General features: G+C 44.0%; 2 protein-coding genes across 9 annotated transcripts in view; one reads left to right on the top strand and one right to left on the bottom strand.

Annotated features, from left to right (window-relative positions):
* CAPN6 (calpain 6) overlaps positions 1-16,837 on the top strand; it is a 30,201-nt gene extending 13,364 nt beyond the window's left edge. For 5 of the 6 annotated variants that reach the window (XM_042480400.1, XM_042480402.1, XM_042480399.1 and 2 more), the window contains 11 exons: positions 2,831-2,962; positions 3,522-3,730; positions 3,999-4,191; positions 6,854-7,047; positions 7,422-7,499; positions 8,189-8,384; positions 8,791-8,913; positions 9,183-9,385; positions 10,163-10,284; positions 14,294-14,430; positions 14,766-16,837. In XM_042480400.1, coding sequence (XP_042336334.1) covers positions 2,831-2,962; positions 3,522-3,730; positions 3,999-4,191; positions 6,854-7,047; positions 7,422-7,499; positions 8,189-8,384; positions 8,791-8,913; positions 9,183-9,385; positions 10,163-10,284; positions 14,294-14,430; positions 14,766-14,948 — 1,770 coding nt within the window. In that variant the 3' untranslated portion in view covers positions 14,949-16,837. The remainder of the gene's footprint in view (positions 1-2,830; positions 2,963-3,521; positions 3,731-3,998; positions 4,192-6,853; positions 7,048-7,421; positions 7,500-8,188; positions 8,385-8,790; positions 8,914-9,182; positions 9,386-10,162; positions 10,285-14,293; positions 14,431-14,765) is intronic. The other variant, XM_042480398.1, reaches the window with a different exon arrangement.
* A 3,253-nt stretch (positions 16,838-20,090) lies between these two features.
* Positions 20,091-22,256, bottom strand: part of PAK3 (p21 (RAC1) activated kinase 3) — an 80,931-nt gene continuing 78,765 nt past the window's right edge. For all 3 annotated transcript variants that reach the window (XM_042480410.1, XM_042480409.1, XM_042480411.1), the window contains 4 exons: positions 22,032-22,131; positions 21,492-21,688; positions 21,172-21,309; positions 20,091-20,782 (listed from right to left, as the gene is read on the bottom strand). In XM_042480410.1, coding sequence (XP_042336344.1) covers positions 20,693-20,782; positions 21,172-21,309; positions 21,492-21,688; positions 22,032-22,131 — 525 coding nt within the window. In that variant the 3' untranslated portion in view covers positions 20,091-20,692. The remainder of the gene's footprint in view (positions 20,783-21,171; positions 21,310-21,491; positions 21,689-22,031; positions 22,132-22,256) is intronic.

The following is a 22,256-nucleotide window of genomic DNA, read 5'->3' as shown; positions in this document are numbered from 1 at the left end:
TTATACTATTTAAATTATATCCTGCCAATGATTTGGTGAATGTTGCAGCTATGAGCCAGCTTGGTATAGTGGTTTGAGTGTCGGACTATGACTCTGGAGACCAGGGTTCAATTTCCAGCTCAGCCATGAAACCCACTGGGTGACCTTTGGCAAGTTGCACTCTCTCAGCCTCAGGGAAAAGCAATGGCAAGCTTCTTCTGAACAACTCTTGCCAAGAAAACCCCATGATAGGTTCACCTTAGGGTCACCATAAGTCGGGAAATGACTTGTAGCCACATAATAACAACAACAACCTAAGGCTACCAACAAGATTTGACACTTGGTGAGTTTCAATATATACTATGCAAGGATGATGTAGGATGATCTTACCCCCCCTCCCTTTCCTCCTTTCCTTCAGACCCATGCAAACTGCCATAAAATGATCAGCTTTATCTCTGCAGATGGTACTGAAGCTTTTATGCCCATTCGAGAACAAAGATGTGCCAGCATCCCTGCATACTCTCTAGAAAGAGTCTCTCTTGGCAAGGAGATGAGAGACTGCTTTGCTTTTTATGAGCTCCATCGTGGGTGATAAAGTTTTATAGAATTGTTCATCAATACTCCTCGGGAGGCGGAGGAAAAGCGGCAATCTTATTTATTACCTCTGAAAGATCCTATTTCTTTCACTGGTAATGAACACCAGCAAAGTGGGCCACAGTCTGGTTTAGGGGAGAGTTATGACGGCACCAAAAAAAATCCCATTCTGCGTGTGAATTGATTGTAATTCACGGAGAACGATTCAATTAGAGTTTACACTGGAGGAGATCTGCAATGCAATTCTATGCCGGTTTGCTCAAGAAATAAAGGGGTTTTCTCCCAAGTAAGCATGCTTAGGAGTTCAGCCATAAACTGTATGCCAAAAGGTTGCCAAATCCCATGGTCTTCAGACACTGAGATTTGGTGGATGGAGCTTCAAATACTCTCCTTTATGTGGCAGCAGCACCAAGAAGAAATAATCACGATGTCATTTTTGTGGCCTTTTGTCAGCAACACAATCTTGCACATTTTTTGAGCACCAATTATATTCTTGGACTGGTTTTTAAAAATATACAACTTATGCAACAGGAATGGAGGGAGGGTTTGATGAAGATTGTTGGCACCATTTCTGCTGTCTTCATTCCATGCTCTTGTTTGCTTTGGGTTGCTCTGGTTCCTCACCTTCAATGCTGACCTGTGGGATTCTTTGGCTCATAGTGCAGAGAAAAGCCAGACAAGAGATTTCTTCATTCACGCCAGGGATCCCTGAACTGTTTTTAAGATGGGGCGGGGGATCAACATTCACTGGCAAGTTACTTATTTTGCCTATTTGGTACTTGCAAGGGGAGGACATATTATTCTCCCCATCCATCACCATTGAAACATCCTTAAATACCAAGACTCTGACGAACACCATGTGTGCTTAGATGTGTCCTCCATGGGTTCAGTGTATCTTATGCTCACGTATATGTTCCTATGACAGACTGCAAGCAGCCTTTATTCTTTTTGATAAGGGTCACCAAGAATAGCTGTCATAATATTTCATAGCGTTTGATCATTTATTACATGGGTTCAATAATTTCTGAGAAGGCTGAACTACATAAGAGAGTTGGTGGTCTAATTTGTCCAGATCATTTTAGTCTCAGGGGTCTCCAATCCCTTGCTTTTCCATTCTGGGGTCCATGATTCGTATCATGTTTCAGTCAGGTCATCCTGCCAAAGGGACCCAAGATCCGCACTCCCTTTGAATGAGTCAAAGGATGTGAGCATTGATTTATTATTGTACTCCTTTCCAAATCCATCTTCCAATAAAACAAACAAAGCCCATAACACTTGTTTGGAACGCTTGAGCCTTGTGTTCATTAGCCGAAGTTATAAAACATTTCCAGAGGAAAGGAAGTTGAGAAGAGAACAGTGCCAGCAATGTAGAGATAAAAATATCACAATTTTGTACTAATCCTGCGGTGGATTTAGGCTATTGTCGGCCCCAAGAAGATTGTAGCCATCATCCCGTTGGGCAGTTAGCAATGTCATAAACTAGTCTCGCAAGCTCATAAATGTTCAGTATTTATAGTTACGATTATGGCATTGCTGCCATGGCTGCAAATGCCTCCCAAACCAACCTTAAAATCCTGGCAGCCATACTGCGGGACCGAATTCTGAAGTGCTAGTAACAGGGCATTGGAAGATGGCATATCCAGCCCCTTTCCACAGTTGAACAGAGGCATGGTCAGTAGTCGGTTGTAAAGCTCTAGAAGAGTAAAGATATACATCTGAGCACCAAAGGCAAGAACCATCCAAGCCTTGCCATCCCCAACACCATGAGAGAACTGGACAATGGCTAAGAATCTTTTTAATTAGACGGTTCCCTGCCCTCGGGCTTACAATCTAAAAAGACATGACACAAAAGGAGAAGGCAGTGGTTGAAAGAAAGGGTAAATAAATTCATTGGAGATGTGGTGCTGGAGTAAAGTGATGGGGATGCCAGGGGCAACCAAACCAACCAAACAAATGGGTCCTTAAACCAATCAAGTTAGAAATCTTGAAGCCAAGATTCTTAAACTGAGGCTGTTGTACTTTGGCCACATCATGAGGAGGCTTGACTCATTAGAAAAGGCAGCTCAACTCAGAGCCAACTCAAGGATAGTTAACAACAACAATAGCCATGTCATTATTATTATGTGTCCAGTGCAGGATCTCAGTCTTAGTATCCTAAAGGGAGGGAAATCAAATAAATAAGCTTTTCGATTAAGTTACTAGCCAGATCCGTAAAACAGTGTCAGTCATTCTAACCTTGTGTGTTTTATCCTCAAAGGAACTCTGCGAAGACCCTCACCTGTTTGTGAACGGAATCAGTTCCCACGACTTGCATCAGGGCAGGCTGGGAAACTGTTGGTTCGTGGCGGCTTGCTCTTGCCTTGCCCTTCGGGAGAATCTCTGGCAAAAGGTATTCGACACCAAACAGCAGAAGCATATTCTTAAGTCAGGCTTGGGAAACTGTTGGGGTTAAGGGGATACATTACTACCAGGGGACCTTGGAGGGCTGCAAACTCCAACACACACACACACACATACACACACACACCAGCCCTCACCCCATTGAAACAAACTCTTGGAAAGAAAGCCTCCCCTGGGCCTAAAATAGACTGGGCGGTGTGTGTGTGTGTGTGTGTGTGTGTGTGTGTGCAACATGAACACAACCGTTTTGGTGTGGCTGTGTGCATGTGCAACCATTGGGAACAACAGGGTAGGGTCATCTGCAGATGCTCGCAGCCCGCAGAAGGGGAGACCCAACTATTAGTTAGGGGTCTAAATCTCTAGGTTATGAATTTATAATCACAATATAGGATGTCAGCCCATGTTTTCTATTTCAAATAAATAAACATATGGAACATCCCAGTTCAGCCATTAATCAATTTTCTGCTTTGGATAATTTTCCATTTTTTAATTTATTATTATTATTATTATTATTATTATTATTATTATTATTATTATTTTGACAATAGGTGATTCCAAATGTTAAGGAACAGGACTGGAACCGTAAAAGTCCAGAGAAACACGCGGGGATATTTCACTTCCGGTTCTGGTGTCTTGGGGAATGGATGGACGTGGTCATTGATGACCGCCTCCCAACCCTGAACAATGAGCTGATCTTCTGCCACTCTAATGACCGCAATGAATTCTGGAGCGCACTCCTGGAGAAAGCCTATGCCAAGTATGTGACTATTTGAATTTCGCACCATTTCTGTTATTGACATAAGATAAAAACAACTCCCGAGCTAAATGCTCTAAGCCATTACAACTCCTAATGGTACTGACAGAAAGGGAGATTTGTAGGGTCTTTCTTTCCTACTGTGACTTTGGGGCTGGTTTAACCATATGCCTTAAATCAGGGCTGGGTAAAGTGAAGACCCAGGGCCACATGTGGCACAAACCCTAGTGATGCCACCCATCGTCTTCCATTTGCCCTCTCTTCTCTCTAGGTTAGCTGGATGTTACGAAGCCTTGGATGGAGGCAGCACTGCAGAAGCGATTGTGGACTTCACAGGAGCGGTTACAGAATCCATTGACATGGCAGAAGGCAAATATAGCCATGACATCATTGAACAGGCCAAGCTCTTTGAAGACATGCTGAAAGTGCAAAGAAGAGGAGGATTGATCAGCTGTTACATCAAGGTATGGATGTTGGTGGGGCGGCTGAAGCTCTTTCAGAGAAATGAGTGAAGTCCAGTTCACAAATAAAAGAGAAGGAACATCCACAAAGCAGCGGTACTTGGTGGCTTTCGTATCCCTGGGGCAATGAATCCTCTCCAGGGTTTAATCCAAACTTTAAAGGTTCTATCTGGAGTACTAAACCTATATTGGAGCTATGATTCAGCACTTTAGGCAGCTCCTTCCAACCCAGGCTGAAACCTGTAGCAAATTCATTGTCATACAGCCATGGAAATCACCGGCCATCATACCCCTCCGGTGTATAAACCAGCAAATTATATTTCAATATGAAGTCAAAGGCTTTCATGGACAGCATCCATAGTTTCTTGTGGGTTTTTTTTTGGACTATGTGGCCATGTTCTAGAAGAGTTTATTCCTGACGTTTCACCAGCGTCTGTGGCTGGCATCTGCAGAGAATGCTGGCATGGAAAAGAGTGGGGTATATATACTTCCATGCCAGCATTCTCTGCAGATGCCAGCCACAGATGCTGGCGAAATGTCAGGAATAAACTCTTCTAGAACATGGCCACAGAGCCCGAAAACCCCACAAAAAGCTATATTTGAATACTCATAGTTTCCAAGCACTGAAGGGCTTTTGTGCTTGTTGTTAATTGCCATCAAGTCAATCTTGACTCATTGCAACCCTATGAATGAAAGAACTCCATCCTATGCTCAACAGCCCTATTCAGGTCTTACAGACTCATTGGCTGAATCTTCCTCTTTTCCTGTTGCTTTCTACCTTACCAAGTGTTATTCTCTTTTTAAACTAGTATCATGATATGTCTGAAGTATGACAATCTCAATTTAGTTATCTTGGCTTCTAGGGAGAGTTCAGGTTCGATTCGCTCTAGGACCGATTTGTCTTTTTGGAGGACCATGGTTAATGCAGAAGTCTCCCCAAGCACCACATTTCACATGAGTTTATTCTCTTCCTATCAGCTTTTACAAACACACATAAAAACTGAAAATCCTAGCATGTTTCAGTTCTCTTCCCCTCATTCATTTTGGAAGGAAGATTTTTTAGAGGGTGAAATGCCCCTTTCCAATGGTATATGTCCTTGCGCTCAGAGAAAGTCAAATCAGTGACCCACATTCCTCTTTATTACCTTCTTTATTCACTATATTAGGGAAAAGCTTTATTGGTTGTGTTTTAGTTAAATTGCTGGGCTGTTCAGATTCTTTTTATGTGTCCTTCCACCTTTCAGATGTAAAAGCTTCAATGACTTTTAGTGTTGCTGAATTTTGTGCGGCTATCGCCCATTCTCACTTAGAAGTAAAAAAAGAAAACTCCTCTAGTAATGCTGGTCACAGCACATAATAAAGATTGATTGAATGATTGACACCCGCCATCATGGCTATGAAGTGGAGAAATGGATGAGCAAGCTCCTCTCATTGCTCACCTTGGATTGGTTTGGAAATAAGCTAGGACACAGACGCACATCTATAGTTGCTTCTGCACACTCACACAGTGGAAAAATATCTTACCTTCTTCCAAAATACTTGTTTAGAGGGTTCTAGGAGTTCTTCAGTAATAATTCGCTCCAAATGTGACAGGTATCCCTTTCCTCTATGACACCAATTCACTCACAGGACACTGTGAGAGCTGGATGGTGCCATGCATCAACTGAGAAAAGGCTCCCAGACTCCATTCCAGGAGTTGTTTTGCAGGCGCATCATGGTTCCTCAGGAGACAAATTAATGTGGAAAGAGTTCACAAGGGACTAAGACATTTGGAAGCCACTGCAACCTCTGCATCTCCTGGTCCGCCGTTGACCTTTGCAGAGACATGATGTATCTGGGCGAGAGCGAGAGATGAGTAATCCCTGGATTAGATTGAGATGACTCAAATAAATGTCTCCAGTTTCCAGACGTTGTTCCAGTCATTTCTAGTGCAATCACTTTTGTAATTCATTAATCAAATAATAGGCTCTGTGAAATTTCTTTATGAGCTGTATCAGTTCAACCTGGAGAGATAAACCAGATTCTTTGATGATGTACATCCTAGCAAAGATATTGTGGCCACAATTCCTTCTCATGGTCTATGCTACTGTGCAACTGTATACATACTTACCTCCCTTGCAAATTTGCAAAGGAACCCTCTTATTGATTTGTTGAAACCGCTCGGATTCCCAGTGATTGGGCGGTATATAAATAAAACCTATTATTATTATTATTATTATTGTTATTGTTATTATTATTATTATTGTGGAGATGTATATCAAGGCACTGATAAGAGTGTTCCAATGCACGTCAGGCTCCAACAATGCGCACCACAAATCCCTAGCTGGTGTCACATTGCCCATGAGTCTCATTGCACATCTGTCATTTTGCTGGCTCCCACAAGTATTAACATCATGATAGCCCTTTGCTGAATATGGACACTGTGCAACTCTCCAGCTTTATTTCCTACAGACGTAACTCCACTTATGAAGATATAAGTCCCTTTTTGAATTCTGGCCATAGTTTTGTAGGCACAGAGGTTGACATAACACATTGCAATTAAGGCATTATTTGGGGATGGTTATGAGATCTTTATGGTCTGGAATCTGGAAGAACTGGAATCCTGTTGGTGTTACATGTATGTGCAAATCTTCTCACATTAACTTGTGTTTCTTTTATGCCACAGCCCATGTCCTCCCATGATTTTGAGGGACAGACGGTGATGGGTTTAATCAAGGGCCATGCCTACTCCGTGACAGCAGTCCTGATGATGAGTCTAGAAAAGAAGCTCATGTCATGCACAAAGTCTAAGAAACTCTTCATGATCAGGCTGAGGAATCCCTGGGGAAAGAAAGAGTGGAACGGTGCATGGAGCGATGAGTAAGCAAGGTGTACCTTGATGTCCAGAAATATTAGATACGTTCCTTTTTGAAGGAACTTCACATCCTCAAAGGGAGGCTTGAAGCTTGCTCTCAGATGTGGACACATTCCAAGGGCAATGCCATATCTAAGACTTTCAGGGTGGTGGAAAGGATTAAACCAAAGGCCTATCTCCTCTGACATTCTGTTCAATAGCGGGCAACCAGTTGCCTATGGAAAGCCCACAAGAAGAACTTGAGTGCAACTATACCTTCCCAAACTGCCTCTGATACTGGAGGTGATATAGCCCTTAGTTGTTGCTAGCCGCCCTTGAGTCGATATTTTAATCTGACATGTCTTTTCCCCCCACTGTTTCCTCCTTCCTTCACCCCCAGATCAGAAGAATGGAAAAATGTGAGCAAAGCAGAACGCAAAAAACTGGGACTCATGGTTGAAAATGATGGAGAGTTCTGGTGAGCATCTCATTTTTGTTGTTGTTTTGACGTATGCCTTATATTCTGCCAGTTGTTCATCTGGACAAATGAAACATCCAGAACATTTTATGGACAGACCTGCATATCACATCAACCTCCATGCTGGTATTCCTGCTGTCTAGCCCCTTTTCTTTCTCCTCCCACTTGAATGTTTCTTTCACCTCACCCACCCCAGTACCTCACTTCTTTTTCCTCTTAGCATGCATCTGCACTGCAGTGTTAATGTAGTTTGACACTGCTTTAAATGCCACGGCTCAATGTTATGGAGATCTGAGCTGTGCTCTGCATCAAGTAAGTTATTGTAGGGATCTGAGCTATGCTTTGCAGCCCAGAAAACTACTGTATGGGAAAGGAGTAGCAATTTGCAGTCTAGTAAAGTATTGTATGGAAGTGGTATGTATTTTGCAATCCAGAAGGCTGTTGTATAAAACTGAGTTGTGCCTTGGTGCTCAGGAAACTGTTGCACTTTGCTACCTGGGAACTACAACTAGGATTCTTCCAGACTAGAAACCAGTCCCCCACTAACCTCTGGAAGACTTTTTCTGGACCAGAAGACGGGCTTCCCATGTTAAAAAGCAACAGTACTGCTTTTCTAATAATAACATACCACAAAATCCCAGTCCACCCCATGAATAAAACATGTGCCTTCCTTTTGTTCTGTGCATCAGGATGACATTTGAAGACTGGTGTAAAAACTTCACCGATGTCGACATCTGTCGCATTGTGAACACATCCCTTTTTAGCGTCCACAAGACCTGGGAAAAGAAAACGATGCGCGGACAATGGACCAAGAACACAGACCCGTTGTTGAACCGCTCTGGGGGATGTTCGAATCAGAAAGCCACCTTTTTACAAAACCCACAGGTTGGAGATCTATCTGCACTTGAATTTTGTCTGCAACAAGTTAATGCTAAGGAGACAATGATTGTACTCCAGTCACTGAAGCTGAGCGAAAATTTCTTCTGCTTGTACTTTCAGTTTGAAATTTGAAAAGAAGAGAGGAATCGTACCTTAAAAGTACATTTCCACATACTCCATCACAATTTGCTTGGCATTTGGATGGCAAATCAACTGTCCAGTCCTTGCCAATCTTGCCTGTGTTCATTCAGGAATCTGTCGCTTGACATGTCCATATTAATGTGCAATTTGTTTATAGAAATATCCACATATATTATGCATTGAAGTCCATCCTTTTAAAGCCCATTTTGAGACGCAGCAAGAGACGTTGTGTGCAGCCGCTCACCCCATGCTCTCCTTCCTTCCCTTTTAGTATGCCTTCGAGGTCAAGAAGGTGGAGGACAAAGTGATGGTCTCCCTGCAGCAGAAGGATCGCCGCATTCACAAAAAAGAAGGGACGGGGGATAATTTGGTTATTGGCTTTGAAATCTTCAAGGCAAGTGTCCTCATTGCATGCCTGATCTAATTTACAAGAGCCCGGAGCGTCCAGATTTACCGTTAATTATATTTATGCTAAACTAGTTGACGCATCATGCGCTCCACCTCAAGGGTGGACAGAAGGTAGCTCTGTATCTTCCTGGTAGATCTCTGGGTAGCTTGCAATAAATTAGCAAGGAAACTGGGCTTGCATTTGCTTAACCATCACAGCCATCACTTACCATCCTAAGTGATCAATGTATGCCTATATCCTTTTTCTGACCGTAGGTGGAGGACAACAGAGAATATCGAATGCATACCTTGAAAATACAGGAGAAGGTGGCTACCTCTACATACATTGACAATCGCATGGTCTTTCTGAAGGTGTTCCTCAAGCAAGGCCGATACGTCTTGATCCCAACCACCTTCAGCCCAGGCATTGAAGCTGAGTTTATTCTGAGGCTGTTCACAGATGTGCCATCCAAACTCAGGTATCACCTTGCGCAGGTGATGGGACAGTTTACTCCTCCTTCCCTTCTGCTCCTGGCCACAGAAGCTGTGTCTCCATGGACCAAAAACCCTGCTTTATCCTCATTCCCACTGTGAGGAGTCCGGATGACACAGGGCCCAAACTGTATTTACATTTTACTTTGAAAGTCATCCTGAGTCCCAGTTTTGGGATAGTCAAGCAAAAGTAATAGTGATGATGACTATTCTACATCAGCTACTTAGGTCCAAAACATACTGGAGAAATACAGTCGCCTCCCCAAGTCCACAGACTTGAAATCCATGGATTTGGAAATTCGCGGCTGGGCAACTACCATTAACCACAATGGAGCGCATGCAAATGCCCCATTCAAGCCTATGGGGCTTGAATATGTGTGGGTTTTGGAACTCGTGGGGCAGGTCCAGAACGGATCCCCTGCGAGTTTCAAGGGGCAACTGTAATTCACTTTGAGACTGCTTTAAGTCCCCTGGCTCAGTGCTAGGGAATCCTGGGAATTGTAGTTTATTGTGTCACCAGAGCTCTCTGACAGAGAAGGATCAATGTCTGACAAAGCTACAGTTCCCAGAATAATCCCCTAGCCTTGAGCCAAGGCAGTTAAAGCAGTCTCAAACTGAATTATTCCTGCAGTGTGTTTTGGACCATGCTTAAGTGTACTTAACTGTCTAGCGCAATATAGTTCAAAATATTCCTTTAAAAATCCATTTCCTATTCAGTAGTCTTCCTCTCCCATCTAATAATGTGTTTCGTCTTGATATTTCAGAGAACTTAAATTGCACAAACCAAGGCTAAGGTGTCTGGACATCGTATGCGGAGTCCCACAGAGAGTGTCCCAGGTCAAAATCTTCTCAGTGGAGGGTCTTCCCGGTCAAGACAGACACGGTGGTAAGTCCAAAGAGTTAGTCCAAAAGTCTTTACTACTTTCTCTTGGGTCTGTAAATTATTCAAATTGCCTGACTATTAGAATTACTCTTGGTAATGGTCTCCCTTTCCTTGTACACTACCCATGCGCACAAAAGGCAGACGTTCAGTGGAAAGTCAAGTAGCACCCTCTGCTGTCTGCTGCCTAACATTTGTGGTCTCTCACTGCTCAGTAGAGAAGCCTCTCTGTTTCTCAGGATGATGATGATGATGATGATGATGATGATGATGATGATGATGATTTCTTACTCACCTCTCCCCAAGGCTTGAGTGGGGCTGCAACATAGATTAAAATACAACATATAACCGCCCACGAAGCACATACGTTTAAAAACACCTAAACGTAGGATTAAAAATGACCAATGTGCACTTAAACCATTCAGAGTATAATATACCCTCTCAAAATCCCATAGTTTAAAACTGACTGGGTAAAAGGAATGTAGCATAACTAGTTGTAAGCTTTGCCAAGCATCTCTCAGGCCTGGAAATTTAAGGTGACGGTTGGATACAATGGCTTGGCGCTCCTACTCAAGTCATAGACTTTGCAAAGAAGCAAAGAGATGGATAAATCAGGGGAGGTCTTAAAAAGTGACAGACTTTTCTCAGCTCAGCTCCCCAGACCCCTATTTCTAGAAACTACCTCCCTCAAAAAAATAAACCATACACAAAGCATTTTCCTTCTGACACAGAGAAGAAAGGCGGACGGAGGGAGGACTCATTATATCACAGCTTCTTCTACAGCTGTGACAGATCAATAAAACAAACTCCTACAGCTGCCAAAGTGCCGGGTGTGGGATTTGTCAGAGCAAAGCCACCTGGGGCATGGCGGTACTTAGAAGTCTATTACTTAGATTTACAACTCGGGCTTGTAGTCAGTAAGTAGCAAAAAGGGGCCTTCAATGCATCCTAGGGCTGTGATGAATGTCTGCCCCTTTTGATTTGGGGTCCCGCACTCACAAGTTCAATGGGAAAGGAAGTTCTCCCCAAAACCACTAGTCAGTGTAACTACTCTCTGTTCATAACACCACTGTTTCTTTCTGGTTCCTGCTCTCTCTTTGTTGTGTGTTGTGTGCCTTCAAGTCATTCCTGACTTAGGGTGACCCTACAGCAAACCTATCAAGGGTTTTTGTTATCCTTGCCTTCCTCTGATGCTGCATCTACACTGTAGAAATAATGCAGTATAACAACACTTTAATTGCTGTAGCTTTATCCTATGGAATCCTGGGAATACTAGCTTCCACAATGACCCAATCAACTCAAAAAGTGAGATGGGAACCATTGCTGAAAATGCTCTCTCTTCGCCTTCTTCTGCATCTGCATCATGCTACCAAGAGCATTTGCCCATCAAATCCAAAAGGGTGAGATTTCAAGCAGCATTCAATGAGACCTCATCCATCAGACGGCAGCAGCGCTTGGCTGGAGGTCTTGCAAATCAAGCAGTTAACCAAGAACCAGCCCCTCTTCATCCTTACGCACACTATGCGCACGCATAGACACACGCTCCAGAGCTAATGAGCCAATGCATCCTTCATTCTGATCAATACCAAGTGATAGGAAAAGGCACCCCAGCAACCAATCCAGGCAGCAGTTCTGAGAGATTCCCTTCCCCCTTCCTTATGCCGTTTGCTCAAGAGGAAAATGAGGCGAACAAGGCGCCAGGCAGTGTGTCCGGCTGGCTGGGTTGCAATCACAGCATTTGAAGACATCGTTCATGCTTTTATCATAACCAAGCTGCCTCTGAGCTCAAGGTCACCGGGCTCCGGATGCACAAAAGGAGCTTCTCACGTTGGTTACAATTGTATGTAAAAGAGGAGATCCTTCTCTCAATTATTGGAAGAGTTTCTGAAGCCATTCCAACTGTCAGCTTCTCTCAGTCATTTCCGAATTATGGCGACCCCCAAGGCGAAATTATCACAGGGTCTTCAGAGGCGGTTTGTCCTTGCCATCCTCCAAGACTGAGAGAGTGTGACTTGCCCAAGGTCACCCAGTGGGTTTTGGGGGCTATGTGGCCATGTTCTAAAAGAGTATATTCCTGACATTTCACCAGCATCTGTGCTGGCATCGTCAGAGAAGATGACCACAGATCTTCATCTTACTCTGAAGGTGCCAGCCACAGATGCTGGTGAAACATCTCAGGAATAAACTCTTCCAGAACGTGACCACATAGCCCAAAAACCCACAAAAAACTATGGATGCCAGCCATGAAAGCCTTTGTCTTCATGTCACCCCGTGGGTTTTTATGCTCACCTGGGGAATCGAACCCTGATCTCCAGAAGAAACATGCCAAGAAACCACGGTGATAAGTTCACCTTAACGTCTCCATAAGTCAAAAATGACCTGGAGACACACAACAACACCTTGTATGTTACACAGATTTTACAAAGAATTTTGGAGGAACAACTCAATCATCTGGTTAGTCATTTAGGGATAAATAAAGATGAAGAAATCTTTATTTACATGCCTCTAGCTGCAACTGGCTGCTTTTCCAAAGCAGGGAAAGCTAGGACTATTCTTTCCAGGGAGTAATATAACTGGAATAATAAAATACGACCCACATCTCCTAAATTAATGTACTGTAAAATCTAAAAGAAGGTTGAACAGAAGACAAATTTTGACAAATGTGTTCATTATTTGCTTACATCGTTCTTGCTTCTAGGGTTTTTTCCCCTGATGATTGCAAGCAGCGGTCTAGAACAAGTCTGGGTTCCATTCATTTTTGTTTCTTCGTTGTGCACCAATGACCAATGATTGCATTTGGCTTTTCGCCATGCGGTTGAGATGTATTTTTTTGGCCACGAAGCTGAGCTGTAAATTCCGCCATGTCTTATTAGGAACATGTCCCAGAAGTCAAAATGTGTATGTTTTGCACTAGCTGGGATGTGTACTTAGGGTTTCTGATCATAAACAGAGTACCTTCATCCCTTGATTTCTGGATTAGGACTGAATAGGTGACATGGGAAGTCAGCCTTTCCTAATGACCGGAAGGGGAAAATTTGCTAGTAGACTAACCCTGGTTCCATTTTGATTCCTTCGTCTCCCTTCTGAGTTTTGATTAAACAAGCCTGTGGGATTGCTTAAGCATCCAATTAGCTACTCTTGAGCATTAATTGCTGTGTGTTAATTGTCACGCGTTTATTGCCGTTGCGCATCCCTCTCAACGCTGTTCATCAGACAGAGCTGATCTCAGAATTGAAAAATTAACAAGTGGTGCAAGGAGCAATAGGGAAAATGAGAGCCATGAAAAACAAACACAAAATGATTTTCGTTTCTTACAATCTCAATTCCTTTTAACAAGTAAAGGGCTGGACGGATGGGCAGAGACGCTGCCCCTTTCTGCCCCAGATGGAGACAGCGGCAACCAAACAGCCACAGTCTCCGGGATGCCTAAAAAGAACCCACTTCCCAGTGAGTTCTTTTTAGGCTGCATGCAGGGCGCCATTGGCACACCCATGCGCCATGATGATGCCCACTCAGCGCAGCACTGTTTAGGCACTGCACCGCATGGGGATCATCATGGCGTGCCCCATATGGACATGATATGATGGCAGCCAGGGTGCACAGTAGGGTTGCTGAGAGTGTAAATGGTCAGCCCCCATGCACCCCTAGTTCAGGCCCAGACTGGCACAAAGCACCCATCTGTCGAGCCCCTAACTTTCCAAGCACTGCCCTTACCACTCAAATATTTTTTTCATATATGAAATATACGAATAACTACAGGGAATATTCACTATCAAAAGAGCAGCCAAGTAAAATTTTGGTTGATTTTTAATAATCAGAGAAGTGTGGTTCTATAAAGACTTGTGTCCCCCCCCCAATAGCTGTGGCTTCATGTCAATAGGGCATTGCATTCCCTCTGGGCAACAGCAAAGGAGCTGTCCCTTCAATGGCTCCTGTATGGTTTAGACTAAAACCCGGAGCGGATGCACCATCTCACTGACAACGAAGCCCTCATCTGTTTCTGGTGTCTTTTCAGGAGCAAATCCCTATGTTATCGTCAAGTGTGAGAAAAGGAAGGTTCAGTCTCCCGTCCAACATGGCACTGTCAATGCTGTTTTCAATACACAAGCTGTTTTCTACCGAAGGGATGTCCAGAAACCCATCGTTGTCCAGGTAAGTCCTATTTTCCCTGTATCTCAGGTACTAATTCTGCAGTGTTTGTGTGTCACATGACAGAGTTTATTTAGTCACCAAATTCACGGAGGTCCTTCATCCCTAAGCCCAGCGAATGTGGAGGGACTACTGTAAATGTTTTTGGATCCCCCAATGCCATGTGCTAATTGATATACACACAAACAAAACCAGCCACAGAAAGAGGCATGGTCCGATTATTTTCTGGTTGAGGTGGTGCATCAGTGAGCGTTCACCCGTTCCATCAGGGCAAAGGCAGGCCAATGCATGCAGCTGCAATTATTCCACCTTCCCTCTTTCCTTCCACCCTCCAATAGGTCTGGCACAGCAATGTCTTCTCCAACCAGTTCCTGGGACAAGTGCTGATGACAGCATCACCCGGTGACCCCAAAGAACTTCAGAAGCTCCGACTCCGGGGCAGAGGCGGGCGTGAAGCAGAGGAGATGCCAGGTCACATCACCGTCATGGCTCTCTCCAGCGATGACCTTGCGGAGCTATGAATACTTAAGGCTGACAGGCCCAGACGAGGCTGTCACCTCGCAGCGAGGGACCTCATTTGCCTTCTCCTCCTCATCGGGAGGAAGGCCAAAGCGTCGATTTGCATGTAGGCGCGAACGGCTCTAAAATTAGCCTCCTTCCCTTGTTGTGTCTGGGTTTTACCTGGGCAACAAAGAAAGAGAGCAGAAGCCACTCAGCGACCATTATGCTGTCATCTCTGCTTTTCTCCACCTATACGCATGTTTCCAATGAGACAAACAAGCACATACAGATACATACCTGCAAGAAGTAGGGTGGCTTGTGCAACTGGAGTGACTGCATTATAATCGTGGGGTGTGTTTTGAGCCCCTTTGTTAGAAAATGAAGTTCCAGGGAGACGGACAAGACTGAGTTAACTGCCAAGATCCTATTTGACACCGGCAGAGTGAAAAGTTCAACTCTGTTCATGGGCAAATGAAAAGTTCATAGGAAAATGCTAGCTGTCAGCAAGATGATACAGTCTGTTCTGGACACACACACACACACCCAGCGTAAGGGGAATTCCGTGTATGTGTGAGCCCCATTTAAATGAATGAGGCTCGTACACACGAAAACGTGGTGGCGCATGCACACCACAGGCACACATGCCATTACCCCTCATGGGGTGCGCCATAAGTTTTACATGTAAGGCACGCCCATGTATGATGCGGGCACACTGTAATAGGAGAAATTTTCCTGGTGTGCCCCATAGTTGGACCCAATTATTTGGGTTGGGAGGCAGAGCTGTACCCTGGTACCACCCATCAACTGTTGTACAACCAGGAGAAAACGGTTGTGAAAGGTGGCACTGGATACCTTCCTGTACAATGTCAAAAAGTAGTTATGGTACGGTAACTCCTGGTTGTAACATAAGTCACTAAGAGGATTCTAAACCAAAATGTAGGACGAGAACGTGGATCACGCCGCTGGAGCACAAAGTTCCAGCTCCTCTATGAGTGCTATACTGTACTCCAAATTCCCCTTAATCTCGCCATTCATTAAATCGCCACTAACTGTAGCGGTAATGCATTTTCTTTGTCTTGTATTAAACAGCCCCACGACAGTCAAAGTAGCTACTATATTTGGCATGTTAAGATGACAAATCCCATGTTGAGAGGATCAAAATGTCAGAATATTGCGCACAAAACTTTCCCCGTTGCTTTTTTTTAAAACCTGCATTTCAATATAGATAGTCAGAATCATTGGGTCTTGCATTCATATTGAGAAAATGCATGCACTTTCCATCTCTGAGTCAATTTAGCCTTTATCCATACAGATAAAAAAGAATCCATTTAATGTCTTCTTCATCTTCTTATCTTCAGTGAGAATATCAGTAGGTTGTGGGATATCAAATTGCCCCGTGTCGACGGGAGTGTTTGTGGATAACAAATCAAGGGTACCCAAAATACTATACATCTCACAGATGGCTGAAACGAAATGGATGAGGTTAATATATCATCGCATATCGGCATTTCCCCCATATTGTTAAAAAAGCAACATCTCAGTGTGTGGAAGGTAATGCCTGTACTCTTCGCTTTTGCTTCTGTTATCCACCAGGATGTGTTACTCGGTACAGAAGCTTAAATAAATGTATATATATATTGGCTAGAATCCTCTATCACAGTCCATTTTATTGAACTTTATGTATACTTAGCTGTGTGGTAAAGAGGCTATGAAACCTGGTAGTGAATTGCAAAGATGCATAACAGGAGACCGGTGTTCAAATGTGCAATGCAACCCATGCACATTGGGAGTGAAGTGCGTCGGTCCTGTGGTGCATCAGTCCTGATGTGCAGGTGCTTTTCAGCCACTACCTTCCACTAAATGGCCATTTTGAAGGAGCACCGGCAGTGGGTGAGTTTTGAAGAGTAGGGTTCATTGTATAAGGGATTGGTGGTCAATCCTCCCCTTTGGAGCAACCTTTAAAAAAGGCATATGTTGGCATTACTCCAATGGGATGCCAGCCTAGTTGACATCCAGAGACCAGGCACAGCCATATGTGGTATGTGGGCGAACTTGGATATATATTGGTTCACCATTTGTGTAGATTCAATGGAAGGGACGAATGGGGTGAACAAGGTGAATGTTCCAATGATCCCAATTTAGGATTTCCTTTTTATTATCCGAATTGACATTCGCCACCTCCAGCAGCCCCCTCCCTGACCCGATAATGAACATAAATCCAATAAAGCAAGGGCACAGATTTAAATATTTTACATTAATTTGCTTCATTTCCCTCGATGTGATTTAAAGCCAAATCGCTTCCAATTTGCCACATTTAGAAGCTCAAGCTGGGAGATTAATTCTATTTTTTGTGTGTTGCTCTGATTGGCTTCGACAGCTAATCTGAATTGACTTGCAGCTGACCTCTTGGTGCCTCCAGTGATGCTTTGCAGGCCTGAATTGCAATGACTGCTCACACTCCTGCCTCCCAGCTTTGCTGCAGAGGGCAATTCTGCTTCTTTAACCCTCAGGAGAGCATCCCTTACCACAGTTCTGCAAGAGTAGGTCAAGAGAGCTATGGCTTATGGTGCCTAACCTCAGAGAATTGCATGGAAGGCTGCACAAGATTTGCTTTTCCTTTCCTTTCATATTGATTGATTGAATGAATTTCTACCCTGCCTTTCTCCTGGGCTGGGACCCAAGGCATCTTAACAATAATTTAAAACAAGGTTCATTTAAAATCTTATTTTACCAAAGTTTAACAAGGAATGGTCAAGATCCTACACTACAGTCTACTACTTTTCTTTATGTCTCTGAACCTACAGTGCAAGAACCCAATGAAACCCTGTTAGATGTGTGTTCAGAAATTGCCAAGAGTGCTCCCATGTGCATTGGACACTTCGATGCCCATTGGGCATCAGCATTTCCCAGATCCAGCACTTCCTAGTTGGTGTCCAGATTCACATTGGAGAATTCCCAATGCACATAAGTATGCACCTTTGAGTTGTTTCCAACTTATGGCAACCCTAAGGCAAACCTATCATGGGGTTTTCTTGGCAAGATTTGTTCAGAGGAGGTTTGCCTTTGCCTTCCTCTGAGAAAGTCCAGTGCTCAGACCACTATTCCACTTTGGCTCTTGCAGTGGGAATAACTGTGGTGAACATGTAGCTGTCGTGACCAGTTGTGGCCACACAATGGCAGTCTTGCTCTATCCTTCTTTGTGTGCCCAGGTCACAGAGCAAGGATGCCAGCCATGAAGTTAAGATCATACTCTATTCCATACTCTTCAAGGCCAGAAGCTTGAGCTTCTGCCTTTTAGCCTCATGTTTGTCATCCTATATGTGGGACAGATTAGGCTGAGAGATGAGGACTTTAAAAGTTGACTTCTTTTAGGATCTTTACGTCTGGACCTGAACTTTTCACTGCTGAATGCAGTTCACCAGACACTGCATTACACTGGGCCTTAGATCGGCTTGCTATCCAAAGGGTAACCATTTATAACTTATACCCCCCTCCCTAGGAAATGTATAGTCAGAAAAGGAGGGCAAGCACTAGCATCAAAAGTGGGATTTGTTAATTTATAAGATACAGTGCACACTTCACAGGAGCTTTCCTGAAGTCCTGAATCTATTTGGGAGACAGGGTCCAGCTGCATGGATGGAACTGTTCGGATTAAAATCCAGAGCGGATACTCCACCCGACTGACATGAGACACACCAAATAACAGATGCACATGTTGAATGTGACATTGTGTAAGTTTAACTTTAAGAGAGGGGAATTTGCTCTCTTTTCTGAAATGTGTCAATTGATATCCTTCTCTCCATCTTCCTCCATCTTAGGGGAACCCCTCTTTCTTCCCACCATCCTTTCTGGGTTCATTGCCAACAGTCAACGCACACAAGTACACACACACAGGTGCACACACACACACACACCTATCTTTTCGCCTTCCTCATCTGTCTAAACTACTGTAACTACAATTGTCCAGAATAAGACATCTCTTTCTCTGCCTTTCAAAGCTGCTTAATGCACAGAAACCACAAGGCAAAGCTTTCTACGGATGTCTCTGGATTGAGCTGCTCTTAAAGGCACAAAGAAAGAGGTGGGAGGATGGTAAATCCATCCTCGGCTTTGATGGGGAATATTCAACATCAGCCTATTTCCATGGAGTAAAAGAGAACCAGATCCGCCCAACTCATGTTGGAAGAAACATCAACACAAAGTCATTTAATGAAAGCTCTTTTGCACAGTCGTTGCCCAGTTTCAGCAATACAAAGAGTTCAGAGATCCCAGGTTCCACCTTTTGCAGTTTGGGTCACAGCTCACAGCAAACCTGGGCACAAAAAGAAAACTATATCCCCCAACCCCATCAAGTTAAATATTGCTGCAATTTCCATGGTCTTTTGTGGCTTCACTGGCAACATTCCTCTTGTGTGACCTCCCCTTCATGAGCACCCAAAACCACCAAACATATCCATTTATTCCAGGACATACGGCAATCCGATGGGAATCCTCAAAGTAAGACCCAGACCATGACATCCCTTCCAGAACCCTGTCTATTGAGATGGCTAGATACTCAGCCAGGCCTTTTTTCCTATGGAGCAGAAAGAATTCAGTTACACCATCACAATGACTATGGTTTGAAGCTGGTGTACTCCCGGACCCAGTTAGGTTAATGTCACAGGAGATCCGTGATGCCATTTTTCTCAAGACAACACCAGTATGGATGGAGGTGATGGCTTATTATGGCTCAGCAATTTTAGGTGCAGTCCTCAAATTAAGACACCTCTTTTCCCAGTAGATGTATTATAAGCACTGGGCTGTTGAAGTCACTGGGAGCAGCAAGTCGGTTTCCACTAATCTATGGAGTAAGTCCTGGAGTATGAAGTGGAGTAGTAATAAACTCCAGTTCAGTGGAGCTCTGGCAAAGGACATGAGCAGAATAGGTCTCGTTGCCATGTCCTTATTAGCTGTTTAAGTCATTACCAGCCAAACTGGAACAATGCAATCCTCACGTTAACTAGTTTTATTTCGACTTGGGAAGGAAAACCCCACCAACTTAGAAGCACCAACATCTAGCACATCATCCTTAGGTCGCCCAGGAATGCAATGCTATCTGCATTTTGGATTTCAAAAACATAACCCTTGCCCACCCGTTCCCACCCCAAAGAGGATGCTGCGGATTGATCTGCTTCTTGGTTTATTAATTCTTATTTATCATCATCATCATTATTATTTGGTTAAATAAAGCAAGCTTCCTCGTGATCCTCCTCATCTCATGACAGGCAAACCGACCAGTAGCTAGCAAACGGGTTGGGATCCTTCCCAACAGGTGGAGTGAAAGAGGACCTTACTTCAGTTTCAAAGCCAAAACAGGAGACGGCGGGGGGAGAAGGCTCAGAAGAGATGCCAGCCTCTTAGGCTGCCAGTCCTGTCCCAGTGAATGTGGAGAGCCTTCATGCGGTGCCAATGACGCCCCCCCCCCAAAAAAATATAATGGGCGAAAGAGCAAAAGAAGCTTCCAGCCCTGCTTCTGTCTATGAAGCTCCTATTCACCTTAAGAAATAAATTAAGGGATCTGAGAGAGGGGAGAAGACATGTGATAAGTTTCTCTTCTGCGGGGAAGGGCAGAGGACCGCTGCCTCCCTCCCCAATTCGACTGTGACCGCGATGGTTCTTCTCGCCCAACTGCCCTGCAGCAGAAAGAGTCTGAGGTTCAACAGTTTATTTCCTTCTTCGTTCAGCCTTGCTAGGAAGGAGCAGGCACCATGCGCTTCTCCAGGCGCTAGCGACTACTGTTCTTTATCGCCTCCTTCGCTGCAATGATCAACGGAGTCAAACTGGAGAGCGGCTTGGCCAGTTTTAAAAATGGATGCTGGAAGGAAGGAAGGAAGAAAAAGAATTGCTTATCATCCAGAGATAGAGAATTAGACAAGCAGGCAGTAAGCTATGGCACTACAATCAGTCCCTTCGTATCCACAGATCAGCATCCATGGATTCTACCATCCATGGCTTCAAAACAACCCCCCTTTGAACAGATTCTTCCAAGAAAACCCCAGGATAGGTTTGCCTTAGGGCCACCATAGGTCAGAAATGACTTGAAGGTACACAACATCACCACCAACAACAATGCTAAGTAGCAGAGGTGCTAAGAAACCCAGTTACAGAATTGCAAAGCTGAGCGACGGGACACCGGAAAGAGTGGACCCCTCCCCGCCAGGTGTAACTTATTCTTCACTTTCCTGCTTACTCTTCCCAGTTTACCTGTAAAAGCTCCTTTGCAGAACCTCGTCGGTCAACATCCATCTCAAGACAGCGGTTCAAAAAGTCTCGGAAAACAGCCGATAGTCTCTCGGGATTCTGGAGTTCTGGGGTCCCATTTGTAGCTATCAAATACAAGGCCTAAAAGAGCAAAGAAACATATCATATGCTGATTCCTCAGAGGCAGATTATCTACCTTTGGGGCTTTTCTCTCCCTATCTCCTAGGGATAATTTTAAAAATTAAACGTTATCTCATATTTTCTATTTAAATATATATATATTTAAAGAAAAATAATTCAAGTGCATCAGACTTTGATCCTACCCTGAGAGGATTTTCGTTCAGATATGGCGGCTCTCCTTCCACCATTTCTATTGCCATGATGCCTAAAGACCAGATGTCCACTTTGGGGCCGTACGCTTTCCTTGTTACTACTTCGGGTGCCATCCAGTAAGGGGTCCCCACCATTGTGCTCCTTTTACTCTGTTCAGGAGTGATCTGAGCACAGAAGCCAAAGTCAGCTGTAGAGAAAGCAAAGCAACAAATGAGGCTGGAGAAAATCAAGCAGAAGATGGGCAAATCTGGGGAAAGATGAAGGCAAAAGAGCCTGATGCCCACAACAATTGCCAAGGGGGCCATCTCTTGATCTACAGAAGGCCTTAAACAAACAAACTTAATGCAAGAGAGAGCCTTCTTTTCCTATGTTTTTATTACACATGTTTTAAATCTGTTTCTGATTTAATTTTGGGTAAACCACGCTGAGTCCCAGTTCTGGGAGAAAGGCAGGATAGCAACAGCAACAGTAAAAGCAGAGGTAATCCAACCACAATGCTGCAAAAATAGAAGCGTAAAGAGAATACCTACTGAGTTTGACAGATCCGTCCATCCCAAGGAGAATGTTGTCACTTTTGATGTCTCTGTGGATCACTTGGTTGGAATGCAAGAAATCCAGAGCTTGCAGGCACTAGTAAAATAAGAATAAGGACAAGAACTTGTACTAGTACTGCTACTAAAAAGAGCACAGTATCAATGAGGTGCAGTGGAAACCTTTTATTTCTGTGGTTATGACTATGACATGGTGAAATGATC

Source organism: Sceloporus undulatus, chromosome 7, assembly GCF_019175285.1.
Source record: "Sceloporus undulatus isolate JIND9_A2432 ecotype Alabama chromosome 7, SceUnd_v1.1, whole genome shotgun sequence".
NCBI lineage: Eukaryota > Metazoa > Chordata > Lepidosauria > Squamata > Phrynosomatidae > Sceloporus > Sceloporus undulatus.
Note: the sequence above shows the minus strand (reverse complement) of the source record. Positions and strands in the feature narration are given on the sequence as shown.